This window comes from Nansenia antarctica, assembly GCF_963989245.1.
Source record: "Nansenia antarctica genome assembly, chromosome: 5".
NCBI classification, from domain to species: domain Eukaryota; kingdom Metazoa; phylum Chordata; class Actinopteri; order Argentiniformes; family Microstomatidae; genus Nansenia; species Nansenia antarctica.
This window is the reverse complement of record NC_137690.1, coordinates 10,502,084-10,523,763: the sequence shown is the minus strand read 5'-3', so window position 1 is coordinate 10,523,763 and position 21,680 is coordinate 10,502,084. Positions and strand designations below refer to the sequence as shown.

The following is a 21,680-nucleotide window of genomic DNA, read 5'->3' as shown; positions in this document are numbered from 1 at the left end:
CTCTCTCTCTCTCTCTCTCTCTCTCTCTCTCTCTCTCTCTCTCTCTCTCTCTCTCTCTCTCTCTCTCTCTCTCTCTCTCTCTCTCCAGTGTTATGTAATTCTAATACAATGATGCCCTATATTTACACACACATACAGTACATCGATACATCGATATCTGCATATCTGTAACTGAACATAAGTGATGAAAAGTTACACATTTAATACTACAAAGGCCTAAAAAAGCTCCACAAAAGCCGCAGGTGGCCACTGAGATCAATGAAATTGACGACTCCTCTCATTGGAGGAAAGGGTGACATATCTGCCACAGAGCTTGACGACTGGCAGCTGAACACTGTTGTAACGGGACAGAATTACACACTACAGGAGCAGCCCCCCGAGAGAGGGGGAGGGGGTTACAAGTCAGGGATATTAAGCCAGGGATGTAAAAACACGCACACGCACACGCACACACACACACACACACACACACACACACACACACACACACACACACACACACACTGTAGGTGCTACAGTACACCGGGAAGCACCAACATACTCTACTCAGTGCAGTAATTAACCAGCTAGGGCTGAAACAATCCTTGTGTCACTTAAGGAGTGGCAAACTGGCTTATCACCCTGTCAGTAAGATGTCTGATTGGCAAGTGATCAAGTCATGACTCTAATGCTGTGTGTGTGTGTGTGTGTGTGTGTGTGTGTGTGTGTGTGTGTGTGTGTGTGTGTGTGTGTGGTGCATGCGTATGTACATCATATCTGTGCGTGTGTGTGTGTGCGTGTGTGTGTGTGTGTATGTGTGTGTGTGTGTGGCAACTTAAAAGGGGCAAGGTGTGTGTGCTCAGCACAACATCCACTACTGTACAGTGAAGCATGATTCTAAACACTCTTAATCATTCAATTGTACCTCACCCCAGAAACAGGGAACAAGAGGGGACAACAAGGAAAATACAAGTCCTACAGAGAGGAGTCAAACTGTCGGAGCTACAGTTGATGAGGGCATTATTTCCGCTTGGATGACACATCAAATCCTCTGCAGTCAGGTAAGGCTCTTAATAATTCATATCAACAGAAACCAAAAAGTGCACCATAAGACCTGGGCCAGAGTCTAAGGAGCACTCTCTTCTGCACAGAGAGTGTGCCTCCGGAAGCATACCTTTTGAGGTAAATTCTGGAGAATTATAAAATATCAAAGATAGTGTGGCTACATTGTCAATTTGTTGCTGAAAATGGTTTGTTTAGAGCAATACTGACTTTGCGTGCTGGCGTTGTGCCATGATCTGATTTTCAATGCTAGGACAAGCACAATACTTACACAATACTCCAAAAGCCTTCTCATCAATTTCCACAGCCACAGAACAGTATGTGTCCTCCTTGTTGCTCTTTCTGTCTCCAAGCCTTCCTCCCTTTTCATTGTACCTCTCCCTCTTGACTCACAGGCCATACAGAGGCTTACATCCTTCACCCCGCATAGAGCCGAGGGTGACACACTCAGTGACCAACCATTGTGTGTGTGTGTGTGTGTGTGTGTGTGTGTGTGTGTGTGTGCATGCATGCCTGTGAAAAAGAAAGGAAGAGAATGAGAAAGAGAGAAGAAATGGGGGAGAAAGAGTGGATTCTGTGTGTGCACATAATGTGAGTGTAAATGTGTGCGGTACGTGCGTGTGTGTGTGTGTGTGTGTCTCGTCAGGACCACTGTAGATCATAGGCCTCGGTCCTGCCTGTCTGCAGGTGGCCCTCACAGCATCAGACAGGCCTGCTCTCCACTCTGTCAGAACACATTCCCGTCACCACACACACACACACGCACACGCACGCACACGCACACGCACACAAATGCACGTACGGACACACACACACACACACACACACATGTAATTAAAGGCCCACATTAGTAGTTCTGGGATTTTACTTTTACTGTTTTGTTACTTTTCCAAAGATACGGTGCATCCCTTCTTTGAATATTGTTATCAAGAAAAGCCAGGAAACAAAACTGACTGATGTGGGCCTTTTGTAATTAGTTTTTTAACAAGTGAATAGTGAAAGCAAATGTATATATGTATGAAATTATTGTTATCACCTTAACATAGATTTATGATTTTTTTTTAAACTGCAGTTGGTTATTCTCTTACCTGTAGCAGGACTTTCAAAGGGATTATTTAAAAAATGTATTTAAATTATTTAAGCGTATAAACGTTTAAACGTTTCTAAAGCACTGCACTCTTATGTTTTGCCGTGTGATCCTGAATATATTATTCATTACTTAAGAAAGTCATATCTTACCTAACTATTCTTAAGTTAGAGGCTTTGAGTGAACTGGGGAGGTTTGCTCTAATGGGGCCTGATTGTTAATCCACTAATGTTCAGTCTAATTTGGACCTCATGCCATCCCTGTCCTTAAAATATCCAGCAGAAATGTATCAATTGTTGTATCTCATGTCTCTTTTCTTTCCTCTAAGTTGTTACACGAAAGGTCAACTCACACAGAAAGACAGACAGATAGACATGTTGACACACACACGCACACACACCACACACATGCACACGCACACACACACAACACACAACCACTCTACCAAATAAACTTGACGCATGATGTCATCACGCGAGACTTAATACTGTAGAAGAGCGTGTGCGTGTGCGTGTGGCACTGCACCGCTTTCCGCTTCCATGTCACAAAGACAGTTATGATACAAGCCTTGTACAGTATACATCGGCTCCTGCATCTTCCCATGCCAACTTTTGTCAGTACTTTGTGTACTAAGCAAAAAATACACACCGATTAGGATTCTGCTCAAAAAGAGCTTTACAAAAACAGCAAAAATACTAGTTGTTTTCCCTGGGCTGTTCTCGTGGGAAAACACTCCAAAACAAGACAACATACGGTCTGTATAACCCCACTCGCAACAGCACATGACTATTTCATGAACGTACCGCATGAAACAAGTAGCATTAGCTCACTGTGTGTTGTTGCCGCATTTACAGAACTACTTCTTGTTTTGTTTGTTTAGCAACACTGTGTTGTCAGTATAGCAGGACAAATAACTGAAAGCAAGTGCCCCAGTGTGAAAGGCTCACTACTTTCTAGTCCCTCGTTAGGAAATGTTGCTGAAGAAGACGTGCATTGATAAAGTAGCGCAATACAAAAGGTACACAGCCAGCAATGTTAGGCTTACATTATGTACTGTACAGTAGGCTCTTCATTTGTGGGCCGAATGTGCCGTGAAGGGATAATGGGTGGTAAGAAAGTGTTTTTGTAGTGTACAAATAGTAGTTGATAGGGGTGTAACACAAACATTTCGGTTCAATATAGAGAGAGAGAGAGAGAGAGAGAGAGAGAGAGAGAGAGAGAGAGAGAGAGAGAGAGAGAGAGAGAGAGAGAGAGAGAGAGAGAGAGAGAGAGAGAGAGAGAGAGAGAGAGAGAGAGAGAGAGAGAGAGAGAGAGAGAGAGAGAGAGAGAGAGAGAGAGAGAGAGAGAGAGAGAGAGAGAGAGAGAGAGATAGATAGATAGATAGATAGATAGATAGATGTCCACCCATAGGTCGTGAGAGTGATGGCAGATATCTTGGATAAGTCGTGGACAACTGTAGTTTGTGCTTGTTCATAAAGGGCTGGTATGATTTGCTGGCTGAAATGCAGACGAAAGGGAACTACGAAACAAGGCTTGATTACTTTCAACATGTGTTTAAAACCTGTGTTCTCGACAACGGAGTATGGTTCGCGGCTATAAAAACGCCTATGGCGGTCTAAATTGTTAGCGAGAGGCTGCTTAAATGCCTAAATGCTGGGTTTACACTTCACTCTGTTTACTTCAACACACAAAGTGCAGTGGGTAAAAGAACGCTGCATTCGTTCGGTACTCACGCAAACCAAACCGAAGGACCCGTACCGAAAATGTTCGGTTCGAATATGTGTACCGTTACACCCCTAGTAGTTGATGTATGAATGGAGATGATTGATATCACCTTAAAATGAATGTATTTTAAAACCTGCAGTTACTAGTTAGTTATTTTCTTCCCAGTTATTCATTTCCTAACAACCAGGGGATTATTTAACATTTGTATTGAAATTAAGTGGAAAAGTTTAGCCTTGTGATCATGAATGTATTATTCAATACTTAAGAAAGTAACATCTTATCTAAGTATTCTTAAATTAGGGGCTTTGAGTGAACTGGGGAGATTTTCCCTAACGGGGCTGATTGTTAATCCACTATTGTTCACTCTAAATTGGACCAACTTCCATCAGGCACTTTACCCAGTCCCTGTAGACCTCATGCCATTCCTGTTCTTAAAAGCAGAGCAGCACTTTTTTCAATTGTTTTATCTCATGTCTTATTGAAAGTTTTCTTCTTTCCTCTGTGTTGTTAATATTTCAGACATCATCTTTCCCTTATAAATAACTCTCACCATTCGGGAGAAGCTGAGCAGGCATAGTGGGACAGGTCACAGAACAGGGAGAAACTCAAGAGAGTCAAATCCTTTTACAAGCCCACTCACAACACTGCTCCAATAATACAGTTCCAGTAGAGGCAGAAATCCAAAGAGGTAGAAATCAGAGGACAGGCTCGTTGTAATGTACGGAATGGAATGAGGAATGGTATCAAACATGTGCACTACAATGACCCCTACAATGCCTCCCCAGGCCAGTTCTCAGCAAGAGGAGACAACAGAAATGACCCTTTCACCTCTTGCGACTTCTGAAACCCTTTCAAGTCCACAGGTATGGAATGTGTGGTGAAAATGTTCTAATAACAAAAGAAAACTATAATATAGCCTACATATAGAACTTACATATAATCTAAATAATTTGCAGTTTTCTAGTATTATATTAAATACTTGTGATTTAAACCATGTACCGAATATTGTGATATAAAACATCCAGCTGCCTTTGAGTCCCTTTGAATGTAGAATTACATTTCTAACTTGTTTCACATTGGGTACTGCTGATGCGCCGTCTACAGTAGTCTGACACTATTGTAGTCTGACAGATGATACACTGCTGTCCTTCTATCACATGTCAAGGGGATACATGACGTAGTATATGGCGCCTCAGACTGTAGTAGTAGGACAGAAATAAACCGTTCTCCCTGGGTTTTTCACCCGCATGACCCTCTGGAACGACATTAAATCACAACATCACCACTCCAACTGGGGCCACAATCAAAGCTGTAATTTTCCAATCCCCCTCCAAAATAGCTCTCGGAATAACACAATAAGTACCCTTTTGACATTGCTGAATGGAGGCAATTAAAAAACGACAAGATCACAAGAACGGTTACAAAAGCCACTTAGCCCTCCACCTCTCACCAACCAGCTCCAACGCCCCCCCCCCCCCCCCCCCCCCCCCCCTTTTCCTGAACGAGACGAGAAGAGGGGAGTCAGGAGCGAACGGTGTCTGGGCCGATGAAGTTTAATCTTCAAAGTGGAGCAGACACGCTCTGTGCCACCCGGGCCCCGGGGTATCGCCATGGTGACCTTTTCAGCTGAAATCTATCCAGCAGAGGGGTGATTCAGCACCGTTTAATGCCGCTAAAAGTGTGAAGACAATTACTCTACATAAATGGAGAAAATCGAAGGGGCTAAATGACGTGCCGTCTAGGATTTAGCATCTGACATCAGTGAGTTAGTTCAGTTGAGTTAATTTGATTGGGGCCAACTCGTCATTTCAGGGTATTTAGATGGATCTACTGTGAGACATAAGGAACTGACTAGCTGATTCCAAATCAAGAATAGAAAGAAATGGCATTTTTTTATTTTATTTTTTTTAAATATATACTGTATATTGGTAAATAAATGGCTTGGGAAAATCACATTGAGAAATCACATTGACTGCTCCTGGGCTGGGCATCAAAAGTCCTTTTGATGGTGCTAGAAGAACAGTCGAGATATCAAATCTGGATCTGAGGAGTCATATACTGTCTGATCTGATCTGATCTGAGTTGACAGCATAACTCTGTGTCCTCTATCTGCATTGAGGTACGACTTGTTTCGTTGCCGGGGTAAATCCATCTGATGATGCTCTATCGCCGGAGGCAAAGACTCTTAATGTGGTGACTAAGTAGTCTACTCATACATGCCTCAGAGGGGACTTCTATGTCTGTAACCTACAACATTAGCACTCCTTTTGGCCTGTTCTCATATTCTCCATCAAGCAGGCTACTGCTGACAAAGCTTTGACATGTCATGTTGACATAACAGATAACACTGCAAGGACGCCAGAACACACGCTGATCTTCTGAGGTGAGCATGGCTGACAAGGTTTCAAACATATTGCTTGAAGCCAATCGCACTGACTGTCTATAATAATACTTTTCGAATGATAGTGAATCTTTGGTGCTGTTGTATCGGTGCAATATCAGAGGAATATGTGCTGATACGGAGGCTCCAATATATCTGTTGGGCTCAAGTCTTACAATATAATGCTGTCAGATATTTGACTTATGAGACTGAATCCAAAATGGATACAGTCTCATAATAGGGGTTGAAAGTCTGAAGTCTGAGACGGTCTTGGGGCTTTCTCAACACTAGCCTAAGTGGAAGAACTGCTAGTAGAGTTATCACATGGTAGTACATCTGACAGGCATCTCACACTCACTGATTAGGGTTGGGGGGGGGGGGCGGGGTGGAGGGAGATGGGGGGAGAGAGAGAGAAAGAAAGTGGGGAGTGAATAGTGAGGAGAGAGAGAGAGACGGAGAGAAGGGGGGAATCTCAAGAGAAGAGAGGAGGGAGGGGCGGGTGGGGGTGCAGAGGGGTTGATGGGTGGGGGGGGGCAGATGGGAGGGCGGAGGTCTGTGTCAGCTGTAACACCTAGTATCTCTCCTTCCACATGGATTCACAAGACTGACGCTCTCTGACAAGGGTGCGTGCTGAGCGCTCTCAATATTGTGACAGCGAGAGGTCGCTGTGGAGGCTCTAATAACTCTGTACATCCAACTGTGTGAGTATGTGTGTGTGTGTGTGTGTGTGTGTGTGTAAACAACTAGGCCAGCAGCAGTCCTACATTCCTCCCCTACTACTAGCCTGACTAAGAATATGATCTCTCCTATTACTGCTACTATTACTATTACCATATCCTCTTCAAACAGGGATCCACACTACAGTTGCAGTGGAATGGCTGAGTTGCAATCCTGGGCTCAGCGATGTCTATACACGGAGCAGGTTTCAGGGATTGGGTGTAGTAATATAATCTGTATAATGCAAGACTGACTCTAGAAATAGTAATGTCACTACCGCTGATAATTGCTTGTATGCGGCCGAGCGGGTTTGCTAACTGGAAAAGGAAACGGTGTCAGGGGATTGTAATCCGATCGATGAGAGCTGGATGAAATGAACGGTCTCACTGGGACCTGAGGTAAGGCTGATTTCACGTTTTTGCCATAGACCAGATTAACCCTAACCCTAACCCTGACCCTGACCATCGGAAATGGGAATCAACTACTTGACCAAACTCGCCCCCACACACAAACAAACAAACAAACAAACAAGCATGTGCGCGCGCACTCGCGCACACACACACACACACAAAGATAATTACCAAAAGGATTCCTGTACCATTGGGGTAGGAGAGAGAAAGAAAAAGATAGATTATTCCTAAAAGCCCGTCTCCGAACAGGCCTCCAAAGTTTCACCCTGTCAATGCAGATACATTCCCATCAGATCCCTATAGCTTCAAATCCTCCCACACAATTTCTCCCTCCCCAGGCCCAACTCCTGAGCTGTCCAGCCCCACCACCCAGCCTGTCAGAGCCCCACCACCCACCCCTGGCATCACCCACCCCGGGCCAATGAAGATCAGCAGAGGAGGGGTCGATAGAGTAACTCTAGGACAGACGCAGGGAAACAGAGCTACTCTAAGGCCATCACGGGCCACGTTCCATCGATCCATATCGAGCACCAGGACTGTGTTTCACTCGGCTAACGCTAACCGTTTACCGTAGGCTGGAGCTGGTGTTATACTGTCGTGTCAGGCAAAGGCTAGGGAGAAAAAATGATACATATAAAGCATAACAGAAATTAAGAGAAAAGGAAATGTGTTGAATGATGGAATCATTACAAATAACATTCTTAAGAACGTTTTGAAGCACTTGCTGTCTATTGTACTGCAAGTTAACTTAAGTTGGTAGATATTTACAAATGCCTAAAAAAAGAAAACACTCTACATTCCAGATGGGTCTCAGTTGCTACATCTCCAAACATACCCAAGACAACTTGTACAGACAGTGAAATTCAAACAGTTTCAGAACGACAGCAATCTGAAGTTTCACACAGCTTGGTCTGATAAACATGTTCTACTTGAGGGGGGTCAGGGGTCCCTCTCACTCCCTCTCTTCAACAAGTGGATCGTAAGGACTGGAGGATTGTGAAAGTATAGAAGGCAGTGGGGTGTACAAAGCAAAGGGAGTGGTGTTATTTTTAGTGCATCCCCCAGTAGTTTGGGCCTGTGCTTCTGGCGGCTGCTGTTACTGTACTGTAGCTGTCCTGGGTTGGCTGTGATCGGATAGCCGACACTAACACACACAGACACAGACACAGACACAGACACAGACACAGACACAGACACACACACGCTCACACGCTCACACGCTCACACGCTCACACGCTCACACGCTCACACACTCACACGCTCACACGCTCACACGCTCACACACTCACACACTCACACACTCACACACTCACACACTCACACACTCACACACACACACACACACACACACACACACACACACACACACACATCATCATCAGCAGGATGCATGTTAGTGTAATGGACTGTGCTGGTGTTAAAGTGGTCATCACTGACATGCATCCTGACAACAACACACTGAGACTGTGGTAGGTTAGTGCTGCAGTTCTGCACATCTCTAAATATTATACTCAGATATTCCATGATTTCCTATTGTTCTACTGAACAACTGGATCTAAAGATGAAAAATAACCATGTCAAAAGAGTGAGACATAAAAAAACAACTATTCTAATGAAAACGCATTCAAACTGACAGAATCAAACTGAGCATCATTTAAGTTTCCCACCCTAGTGTCCCTTATAAGTTATGGGAAATGTGCTCCATAGCAATTAAGGATGTCCCATGTATTATTATATAATTGTCCTTAATTATGTAGGAGATGAATACCACCATTTAAATGTTTCACACCACTTCCCCATCTATATAATGAGGGCAGAGGGGCTAGACAATGAGACACTAAAACATGAATATAAAAGTCCTGACAGTAGCTTACAATACTGTAGTAGGCTATGTCAGAGGTCACCATGGGAACTAGGAGACTGTCTTCACATCTGTGGTTACGGTTGCCATGTTGGTTTATCACTAACTGCCACACACACACACACACACACACACACACACACACACACACACACACACACACACACACACACACACACACACACACACACACACACCTCTTCTACACTTGATAAATGGGTCAGGCCCTTGTTTTCTTAACAAAAGAACCAAACAATGTCTAAGAGAGCTACAATGGACAGAAGCGAAGAAAAAACAGACAAAATAAGAAAATCAATTAGGAGCCACAAAAGGAGCTTGTTTTCCACTCATGCTCTTATAGGGGGAGGAAGAAAAAAGGTCTCACTGGCAGCGTTGGCCTTCCAACAGTTATGTCTTTCATGCCAATTTTCCCAAAGAACATGAGTCTTCTAATCAAGCCCTTTTAGGAGTTTGCTCTGGATGCCGACATGGCCTTATCATCACTGCCCAGCAGTGATCATGCTATTCTCAATAACAACATGGGCAATGGTGTGTGTGTGTGTGTGTGTGTGTGTGTGTGTGTTTCTTATCCATCTCACATTCCACAAAGTATATCAACAGCCTGCCTCCTACCCTGTCTCCTACAGTACTGTACCTCCACCCATTCTGACAACACAAACATCACATTCTCTCTCTGCCAACACTGTGAACAACACAAAAACACAGTATTCTGTCCTGGAACACATACATAGATTTCTATCTTTATGAACATTGTGACAACACAGACGCATAGAATTCTATTACACATGAACATTGTAAGAACACAACATAGATATAGAAGACAACGTATGTAAACGTATGTTCCCCATACCAATGAAGCCCTTTAAAGTTTTAATTGAAAATGTAAGACAAACATAGACATAGGTCATAAATCTGCTGAACAAACATTGTGACAACAGAACAGACAGAATTCTGCCAGAATTCTCCCCTATGACATATGAGCATTGGGAATAGAATTATCTGTCCCACACAAACATTGTTTCAACACACAGAATGATATCTCTACCAACACTGTGACAACACACACACACACACACATTCTCTCTCGGTATTAATCTGAAAACACAGGTACACACAGAAATCTATGTGTAAACCATAACACCCCCCCCCCCACACACACACACACACACACACTGCCAACACTATGAGAACAGGAAAACAGCCCTGTTCTGACGCCAGTCTGGCCTGCCATCGCCAAGGGCGCATTCTGTGACCATCTAAATATCTACTGTTTATGTTAACACTCTCCAGTTCACAGGGAGGGGTGAGGGCGGTCTCTGTGTGAACTATGCCTGACCTCGTGTTAGACAGAGAGAGACACCCTGCTAGCAGGAGACTTAATAAGAAACACAGCAGAACCTGCCTACTGTACAAAACAAGAGCAGTCCCGTTCCCATGCAGAGTGTTGCATGTCTTTCTTTTGGCTCACTTTACATATCAGTCGCATTCCAATCTCCTTGACCAGCCACTGCCTAGTGCAGAGGTGCACAGAGGGAACAAGTGTGCATTGTGCAATGCCGCTACTTACAGCTAAGGTATAGCTGTACAGTGAGGTATTCCAGGTATGTACAGTAGCTGAAATGCCTGAATGCCTATGAGCTTACCTGGTCTTGAAACCTGACCGCCATCTTGGTTGGTGTGTGTGTATGCACTGCACACAACTGAAGTGTTTACAGTATCAATAGGTACACACCTGCATCAGGCGGCAAACGTCCAGGAGACATTACCATTTTGACCACACACGCACACGCGCACACGCACACGCACACACTCACACACACACACACGCACTCACACACACACACAAAAAGCCACTATTCCAGTTCCGTCACAGATCCCTGGCTCAGCCAACATGCAAAACAAACGGAGAGAAAAAAAGGAGGGACAGACAGAGAGAGAGAGAGAGAGAGAGAGACAGAGAGGTAAACAGGGCCAAAGATTACATCTACACCTGTACCTCCCCCCACAATGCTTTGCATGCTGATAAAAGACAAGTGGCCCAGGAGTAATTTTAGGGTCCACCCACATGGCTCCGGCTGACTGCTCTTGACCAATCGGGTGTCTCGCCATGTAGCTGTCAGCCAATGAGAACTCCCCTCACCAAGGTGAAAGGTAATACACCTGTCACTCGAGCTTCTGTTTCATCTAGCAGAGTAGAACATACCACGCGGGAGGGGGGGGGGGGGGTTACTCTGTGGGATGTGATGTAATAGGTCGCTGATAGAAATGTAATGTATAGAACAGACCCCATTCTTTAGTGTGTTTGTCTTGGAGTGTTGGTATGGCCCTGGTAAGGGGTCCTATATTTCAATGAAGAATCGGTTTATCTGCCATTTACTGTATGTCAGTGTGGTTTTGTATTGTTGACTGTCTTTTTAGACTTAAGAGCTCATCGCACTCAGACAGATCTCTATGAAAAGTCAACTGAACGTTGCCTGCAGCCTGTAGGTGGAGCAGATTGTTTATCAGAAGAACAGCTGCTTGAAGATGGACTTGATGACATTATGAAAGTATGCTGAGTATGACGGTACATGTCTGGGATCAAGCACAGCAAAACAGAGCCCGTGTCCAATCGTGAGTACAAGTGTATACTCACCGAACATTTATTAGGAACACCTGTACACCTGTCAACAGTTGCTGGTGGAGGAGGTGTAATGGTGTGGGGAATGTTTTCTTGGCACACTTTGGGCCAGTTAATACCAATCAATCATCGTTTGATTGCCACAGCCTATTCCAGTATGACCGTGTGCATCCCTTCATGACCACAATATACCCATCTTCTAATGGCTACTTCCAGCATGATAATGCACCATGTCACAAAGCAAAATTGGTCTCAAATTGGTTTCATGAACATGACAGAGTTCAGTGTCCTTCAGTGGCCTTCCCAATCACCCGGATGTGAATCCAATAGAACACATTTGGGTTGTGGTAGAACAGAAGACTCATTGCTTGAAAGTGCACCTGAAAAATCTTTGCAAAGGAATTGTTGCAATCAGGTCATCACGGACCAGAATATCAAAGGAATGTTTCCAACCTGTGGAATCAATGCCACAAATTGAGGCTGTTTTGAGAGCAAATGGCATTTGCTCTACCCAGCAGAGCGATCCTAACAAAGTGTTCAATGACTGTATATGGATATGGGCCTGACATGGGCACCCATGAGGAGTCAGATTGCAAAAGAACATCGCAATTAGACCTTGAGTCTGGGATCCAAGGAGGTCATGCACGCTAGCTTCCACTGAGGAGTTGAGGCATCTCAAAGGCTCCTCTCTCAGATGGGCATGTCTATCCAGCCTCTCCTGCCCAGTAAATATAGACCATGTGGCGGGTCTTGTGGTCACAGCGCTAACCCTTGAGACCTCACTGCTAGACTGGCAGGCAGGCAGGCAGCCCCTCCCTAAAGCCAACTGGTCTCTTGAGCCAGGAAGATGGGAGAGAGATGAGACGACTTCTGGCTGATCCCTAAAGCCTCTCCCTACGGAGGTTACTCCCCTGAGAGAGCTGGAGGAATGTCTTTAAAGTCCCGCAGACAAGCGAGGGGGACAAATTGTTAATGATGTTATCAAGTCAAGGATGCAGAATTCCCTTCTTGGTAAAAAAAATAATCAAAAGAGCTTTGACCCACTGCTTTTCCCTTTTTCTGTCCCTCTCTCTCTCCATTCTCTTTGCCTCTCTTTCTTTAATAATAATAATAATAATACATTCGATTTATATAGCGCTTTTCCGAGGCTCAAAGACGCTGCACCTCCCACTCTTCTTCTTCTTTCTTTCTCTCCCTCCACCTCCCTCTCTCTCTCTCTAGGTGTTCAGTTGTGTGAAGCAGACCTATCTAATCCATTACACTGTGATATACAGACCAGACATCACGGTGGAAGTGTTACAGGGAATCTCTGATGTCATCTCGGAGCGCAGATATAAAGGTCAACTCCACTCTTGAATCTCCCACTGTGCAAGCCTCTCACATCACTTCTGAATCACAACAACTATGTTGAAATACTTCTAATGTGGGTCCCAGAGTGGACCATGTGACCTGACCATGTGTTTCCACATTATCTATCTCAAATTCATCCCAATGTGGAAATGTTTGCATAAGGCCTTAGTTGGTGTACAAAGGCTCCACTCATGTATTCCTGTCTATTAAGACATGTCGGATCAGTGAATTATTGGAACATGTACTTATGACTCCATGGGTGGAATCCATTTACATTTACATTTTTGACATTTAGCAGACGCATGTATCCAAAGCGACTAACAACAAGTACATTTGTCTAAGTAAGTGAATCATCTATGCGCGCATAACTCTGGCATTTGCATAATCCTTGTATGTGTTCAATGGGAAATTTGGCGATGTTTACATCTGCACGTGCGGATCTCGAGTTAGGATTCCACCCCTAGACACTCCTTAACTCTCCTCAACACAGCCCTTCATAAGCCAAGTACACTGCACTCAGAGAGACTGATTGTTCCAGACAAATAGAAGCAATGGGGCTCGATTTGTTGTTTGTTTTGTTTAGTTTTAGACAATGCTCGCTTTGGAGTGCCAGCGCCTCCCAAGCGCCGCACACACACTCTTTTCATTTGCACGCCCCTCTCTCGCCCTCGTTCTCCATTCGCCCTCTCCACTGGGCGAGCCCTTTTACTGCCCGTCTGAGGTCCCCATTGTGATGTCATCTCATTAGTGACTCACTCTATTCGCATATTCTGAATTCCTCTTCCTTCATTGTACCATTGTGACCTGTTTACGATGAAGCGATTAAAGCTAAATGTATGGAAAGTATACCGTGTAAAGCCATGACGAGGTCATCATCATTATCATTCACAGAATAACAAAGGCCATGCAAAGCACACAGACTCATAGCCTATTGTCCTGGAGGTGGCCTAAATTGCACTTTCAATGGAGAGACACTATTTAAGAGAAACCTTTAGAAGAAAGATCGTCTGTGTGTGGGAAACCGACCCATAGTGTAGGCCTATTAAGAAAATACATTAAATCATCTCCATTGATTTCATGAATTATTTTCTCCCTCAAAATTGGTATGGCACCCTCTAGAAAGGGTTGAATTGAATACATTTGAAGGAATGATCAATTAGGAAAGTCAGAATTTCTAATGTGACATAGTATATGAAAACCACCTGAGTGTGAGTCCTTGAAGTCTTTTTTTGTTCCCCTACTTGATAAATTGTTGTTCTATTGATATACTCTTCCCTTCAGTATTGCACCTGGGATTGCATCTATACAGAACATCTAGCAGCAGAGTGCACAGTGAGCACAGCAGCCCCCCCCCCCCCACCCCCCCCCACACACACACACAGATCAGTGAGAGGAACTCAATCTCTATATGTCCACCTCAGCCACCTCTCTCCCTCTTCTTTGCCTCTGCCTTTTCATCTCTCTCTCTCTCTCTCTCTACCTCTCTCCACCCCTCTCCATTTGTCTTTCTTCCTCAGCTGACCCCCACATCCTCTTCTACTATAAGCCAGCTCATCAACAACAGGGTCCGTCCATTGTTCTAGCTGGCCTTAGGAGGAAGTTCCTCTCCAATTATGTCAGGGGTAAAAAAAAAAATACATTGGTGTTTGTGCCATTGGGAATACTATGGTAAAAATACACACTCCAATGGTTTCCTCTAGCATCATACCTCGTTACAGTAGAATTGATGGTAACAAATGAAAACAGTACCCAATTTGGTTCACAATTAGTTTCTACTTATTGTGTTACAGTAGTTACGGAGTATTAAGCGGGGCAACCTTGACCTGCTCGGGTGTTGGATCATAAGTAAGAAAGACACCAGTGATGCGGCCTCTTTTCTCTGGACACCTCACCCCTCTCCCTCACCCGTCTCCCTCACCCGTCTCCCTCACCCGTCTCCCTCACCCCTCTCCCTCACCCCTTACACCTCATCCCTCTCCCTCCTTCCTGCTCCTGGTGTTCAACAAAAATCCCCTCACTGGAGGAAACTTCCTTCCTGTTATTGCTATACAATTGCTGTATGTTTTTTTCAGTCGACTGAATGTCACGCCAGCTGTCTGCACAAAGTTAGTTAGTTAGCATAAAGTTTTAATTTCTCAAAATAACATTATCCGAATGATCCTTGAAATGTAGGTGCCTGTGATGAGATTGTGTACTTATTGAAATGTATTTCTGTTTGGTAACCTTGAGAAATGGAAAAAAGACTCAATTTAGTCTTGACATAAAATCTGTCAGAGTACCGGTAGGTAAACAGAAGTGACCTAATATGAAAAGCAATGGTGAACTAAATCCTTGACGCAGAGAGATGAATTGACGTCAGTGGCTGTTATGGTTCTAAACAAGGGATGCCGGTGGCCCAGAGAAGCAGGGCCTGGAGTCACACCGTCCATTTGGCATGCAGAGAGGATCATGTTTACTTAAGTGTCAGCTGTTCTACGGAAGTAGACACAGACACAGACAGAGACACACACACACACACACACACACACACACACACACACACACACACGCACGCATACACACGCTATAAGGAGTAGAGTAAGAATGTGCTCTAATGTTAATGCTTTCAGCTCTCAAGCTGTAGCTGACAACTTTGTCCAGTAAGTAACTTCTAAGGTCTTAGAAGGACACTGTCTGGGTCTTAGCTTGGCTTGCCCTCTGGACTCCTGGGGTGTGGTGATGGTGGAAAAAGAAAGCCTGGCCGTGGAGGAAGTGCTTTGTAAACTGTCCTTCTTCCTGCCATTTCTTAGATAAGGAATATCTTATTAGTCATGATCGCGCAGGGGAAAAAACAACTCTGGCATGTGGTGGAACGCCAAGCACTGCACACATATGCACACACGCAAAAAAACACACACATACACCCACCCACCCACACAAACACAATGCCTGCACAGGCTCACTTATACACACACACACACACACACACACACACACACACACACACACACACACACACACACACACACACTTATATCTTCCCTAGGGTCCATATCTTAGATCTCTCTCTCTCTCTCTCTTTCCACCTCCAAGGAAGGGTTAGACTAAATCAATGTTAACATAAAACACAGATGAAAGAAGAACATGCATTCTGCTTTACTCTTAAATAATTCTGAACTCAAAGTCTATCTCCAATGGGAGCACTTGAATTATTGTTAAATCAAATCAAAGACAACACAGGTACACAGGTAGCGTGTGTGTGTGTGGGGGGGGTGGAGCGTGCATGCGTGCATGCATTTGTACGTCACTCTGTCTAGGCGATGTGTCTCTGTGACCCCTAGTAGCGGAGAGTCAACACTAAAATAGCCCCCCCCCTACTCTAGTTGATGGGTTTAAAGCAATCAATTACATGTAATTACAGCTGCGGAACAGAGGGGCTTCTCCCAGGGAAAATGTCAGCGCGAAGGGGGAGGTAGGGAGACCAAAAATACTCTGCTCAGGTCGAGTTCACAAACTAATGGGGAAGAGAGATGAATGTCATTTCAGTAAAAAACTAACGTTTTCAAATAACTGGCCTCGGATTGGTTGGAGGATCTACAATGTTGACATGTCACGTTGTGGTTCATCTGTGGTTCCAAAATAGGTTTGTGCTACAGTACTTAATGATGCTGCTGTGTAAACCTTTCGGGAATATTCCTGGGAGAATGAGGAATAAAAAAACAACAACAATGTTCCTATTCACGTCCAGCCCTCTTACCATACTGCCAAACTGCAGCTGCAACTCACAAGACCAAGGCCTGTCAGCCTCCTCCTTTGGGGAAACACTGTGAAAAACCTCCTGTGTAACATTGTGATATGCTGTATAAGAGTAGGTAATGTTTATATAACATTATGTGCATTACTCTTTTGCACATGTACTGTAGAGTAGGCTGGCATGGTACTCGGTCAGTCAGTGGCCATAATAAAGGGTGTCGGGGGTCTTTTAAACCCACTCAGCCATGCTACACTCCTACTGTCCAAGGCAGCATCGCAGCTATGACACAATCAAAACAATTGCTAGCTTGAGGAAGGACTGACAGGATGCTAATTGAAATGGCCGGGGCTAAAGGGGGCTTGAGTGAAACATGCCATAGGAGTATGTAGCACAGAGGGGTATTTTAAATGTGTGAACTAAAAGGGGGTGGGAGGGGGGGCTTTGGGGGGTGGAATGCAAAAGAGGCCAAGTGCTAGTGTTGTTGTCCACTAGTAACAGCTAGGGCCAAGTCAAGATAATCTGCTGCAGGAATGTACATTGAGCGTTCTCATCTCTGGCTGGCACGAGAGGTTAGGGGGGCATTGTGTGTGTGTGTGTGTGTGTGTGTGTGGGGGGGGGGGGGTTGTGCATGTGGATGGGTGTGTAAGTGTGTGTGTGTGTGTGTGTGTGTGTGTGTGTATGGGTGGGAGTATGTGTGTGTGGGTGTGTAAGTGTAATGGAAGTGTTGAGGATAACTCCTAGCGGTAGAAACAGAATAGCCGAGATATTCTGCAAAGCTAAGTGGGATGCCATCTAGTTGCATGAGGCAGGGTCATATACTTCTGGTCTGTGAGCAACGTTACACGGGAATAGGATGACCGCTGTCCTCCTAGGGAGTCAGGCAACAACACCCGCAACGCCCAATCACAACTCTACCAATGTATCTGGCCAATCAGAGATCAGATGGCTGTGGGTAATTTGGTCCAAATGTGTTCCCCTAGGGGTTGGATTTCAATACCACCACACCCTAAACCCCCTCCCCTGCCCTTTACCATCACCAGTGGGAAAGGAAGTGCTTACCAGTAAGCACACTCATCAACAGAGCATGTGAACACAGATAAAAGAACTGCATTTTGAAGAGAGTTGAGGGGGAGGAGGGGAGGGGAGGGGGAGGAGGGGAGGACACATAGAATGATCTTATCACGGCTGTGAAGGTGGTGGACTGTGAACTAGAAGACTACATAAATGTAGACTTCTAGTTAATGTTCCCAGGGAAATAAACATATCCTTGTGAACAGCAACTAAGTTGTTCATAATACAAAAAAAATGAATGTGTACAGTGTGTACAGTAGGCCTATAGGGGAGAAATTGGAGGACAGGCTCATTGTAACACATAGAATGGAATGAGGAATGGTATCAAACATTACAATGAGCATGTCCTCCGATTTCTAACTCCACCAGACCTCCCTAGATACAGGCATTTCTCCAACAGGTCACCTGTTCTTTTATACAACCCTTAGACTGTAATTGTACATCCCATAAATGCCCTCTTTGAATGCCAATGTACTTAAACATGAAAGGAAAATTTGAATACAGGAGGTAATTCCTTCTTCAGCCAAGAAAATGTGAAAAAAATTGAATCATCCTGATCACGTCCCAGAGCTGCCTAATTATAGAGTGTGAGTGCTGGCGGCTGGGCAGTGGGGAGATGGGGTGATGGGGGGCCAAATCCAAGTGCCCCTCCTACCCCCTACCCCCTACCCCCCCAAGAGATTAGAACTGCCAAGGCGTCCCTCCTCTGGCCTTCTGGGGGATTACTGCTGGGACCACCTGCTCCACCACCAGCGGTCAGACGGAGAGGGGACTCTTTGCACGCACGCACACACTCACGCACACTGACTGAGCAGAGGTCCATTTGGCCCCCAGGCAACAGTTAGACATTATTCTATGCCCATTGCGCATTCAAATATACTCATTCACTTTATTCATACTCCATACTCAAACGCAAACTGTCGTATAGCCTCACTGTCATCATACAGTACACACACGCCCACACACACACATACACACACAGACACACACTCGCACACACGCACACACACACATACACACACACACACACAATCACCTCTCTTACAGTTTTTTTAAACAAGAAAAAGAGAATGGCACAGAGACAGTCAGGAATCTAGTGTCATCAACACAGCAATGTCATTCATTCCTTTCTGTTCATTCACACAGCCCACAAGTGCTGATAATAGGGAAGAACAATTAGATACAGGACACAATCAAATAAATAGAGCTGAACGGGTAGAAGAACAGTGTAGCCATTGAGATAGTGTGGAAGATTGACCCTAGGGCTGAATCACTGTTAAATAATGATCTATTCCAGATAAGGTCAAAACAAAACTAGGTTTGTTTGTTCCATGTGTATAATCTAATGCTGAAAGGACAGTGATTCCAATTACACACCAGTGTTTAAGTTGGGGTGGAATCCATTGGGTGTCATGAGGTCAGCAATGTGATCATCCCCAAACCATTATACACAATCACAATCGCACACACGCACGCACACACGCGAGCACCCACACACACACACACACACACCCACACCCACACCCACACCCACACCCACACACACACACACACACACACACACACACACACACACACACACACACACACACAGCCTGTGCCTCGCAGCTCTCCATGGCCTAATAATAATGACCAGTAATCTGTGCGCCCTAAGCCACCCCCCTGCTGAGCCCAGCCAGCCAGACAATACTGAGCCAAATGACAGAGAGCTTTTGGGGTGCATCCATAGACACCCCTCCACACATAGACAAGCCAAGAAATGGTCAGCCTTGACCAGCCAAGGGTAGAGAGACATTGTAAGACATCCCCAGTCCCCCATGCATGGACCCTATTACAAGTTATGGCCCAGACAACAGAGCTTTATCCTGATAGAGATGTAGTCTACTGTTACAACTGGCTGCATTGAGATGCTGTCAAATACGTTGAATCTTCAAGTGCAGTGCAGTGCAGTGCAGTGCAATAATAGGCTACATTTAATCACCTTTCATGTAATTTACTGTAGCCTACATATGTTTCTGTAAGGTAGGCATGGGGTGGGGAGCACATCCTCAGATCGAGGAACAGACACTCCTCCTACAGGACCTTGTCATTTGGTTTAGACATTTATTTGCAAAGAGAACATTTCATAAACTGTGGGAATGCGTTATTGGTACAGAGGCATAATTACACAATTGAAATTGCAGTAAACTTGGATGTTGTCAGAAAGACAACACTACTTCTGCGTGTGGAAAAAAAAAGCTTGGATTGTTCTCAATTGCCTTTAGTCAAATCGTGAGCTTAGAATGATAAGGTTCTATCTCCGTTTAGGGTAGTTCAGAGATATTGAGCGTCAACGTTTTTACATTCCGTCACATGTTTTGTGAGATGGAACCTTTGTATTTTATTAATTACTAACTAAAAAATGTCAACATTTTAAAAAATAACACCACACAGGCATTAATAAACACCTAATGGATCAGATTAGGCTATGTAAAAAACTCAATTTTGACAAAAATGGAGATAGAACCTTATAATTCTAACGTCACGAAATCATAATGTGTGATCGATTATCGATTATCGATACGATTTATTACAACGTATAAATGAATGTAGACAAGCCGTGACATCTTGGCGGGTAGGTATGGCTGCAACTCTTACGAAACTCTTTATTGTGTTTTATGAAATAGAGAAGTACGCAGCAAAGGTTATTCCTAGATTATGGAGTTTTGTTATTGGGTCATTATGTCAAGAAGGATCCCAGTTAATTATGGACATGGACCAATGATCAACTACACTACTTGACACGCGCGTATTTGACACGCGCAGAAATGTGGCTAAATATGAGATGCGTCATTCCTATTGGCGGAGAGAGCGAAACTCAACAGGTGAATTCACACGGCGTGTCGTGCCATTGGTTGATCCATACTCAGGTATTATCTTCTCGCTCGATCAAAACACTGTCAAAACATTTTAAAAAATCTAGGTGGCTACAGCAATATTCTGTCTATAATTACGATTTAAGAGACGTAGGCTACCAATAATAATTTCGTTTACATAAAGCAATCAGATGTCAAAGAGTTGAGAGTGCGCTAAAAAAGTTGCATGGCTATAATGTTAAAACTACAGTTCACTTACTCCGACATGTTCGTTTTTACTGCTTGGATGAGCAGCAACTCTTCCTCCTTTCACGGGCATCCTGCGTTTCTGAAGTAGTGCAACACTGTCGCTTTATCTTAACCGTAAAACAAGTGTCTTATGGTTTGTGTGTCTCTCCTAAAATCACTACGTTCTAAAATGAGACATGTTTTTGACAGCGGCAATACAACTTAGTTCTTCTTCGCTGCCTGCAATTCTCAACGCTTCCCAGTTCCTTTGGAAATGATTGCAGTGATATCAGAGGAGCAGAAACATTCTTACCAACAGAGCGACTTTCAACTCAGCCAACCCACTTTATGAATGTACGGAGACCAAACGGGGGGGTCTGTCTACGTTGCGCGCTCGTACCTCAATTTCATTGGCGTCTACGAACGCATTGGATTACTGGAATGTAAATTAGTTCAGCTGTCTACTTATATTTCCGTACAATAAACATTTTATGCATATTTTTGGGGGATAATGTGTTACTCCACCCCCCCTCTGCCAGAATGGAATATTCCAGATTGGATACATTGATTTAACTGTTCTC

General features: G+C 44.3%; 1 protein-coding gene across 1 annotated transcript in view; it reads right to left on the bottom strand.

Annotated features, from left to right (window-relative positions):
- The window catches only part of tjp2b (tight junction protein 2b (zona occludens 2)), a 57,526-nt gene extending 36,166 nt beyond the window's left edge, over positions 1–21,360 (bottom strand). Inside the window, exon 1 of the mRNA XM_080532251.1 lies at positions 21,131–21,360. Coding sequence (XP_080388377.1) covers positions 21,131–21,190 — 60 coding nt within the window. The 5' untranslated portion in view covers positions 21,191–21,360. The remainder of the gene's footprint in view (positions 1–21,130) is intronic.
- Between the last annotated feature and the right edge of the window lie 320 nt (positions 21,361–21,680).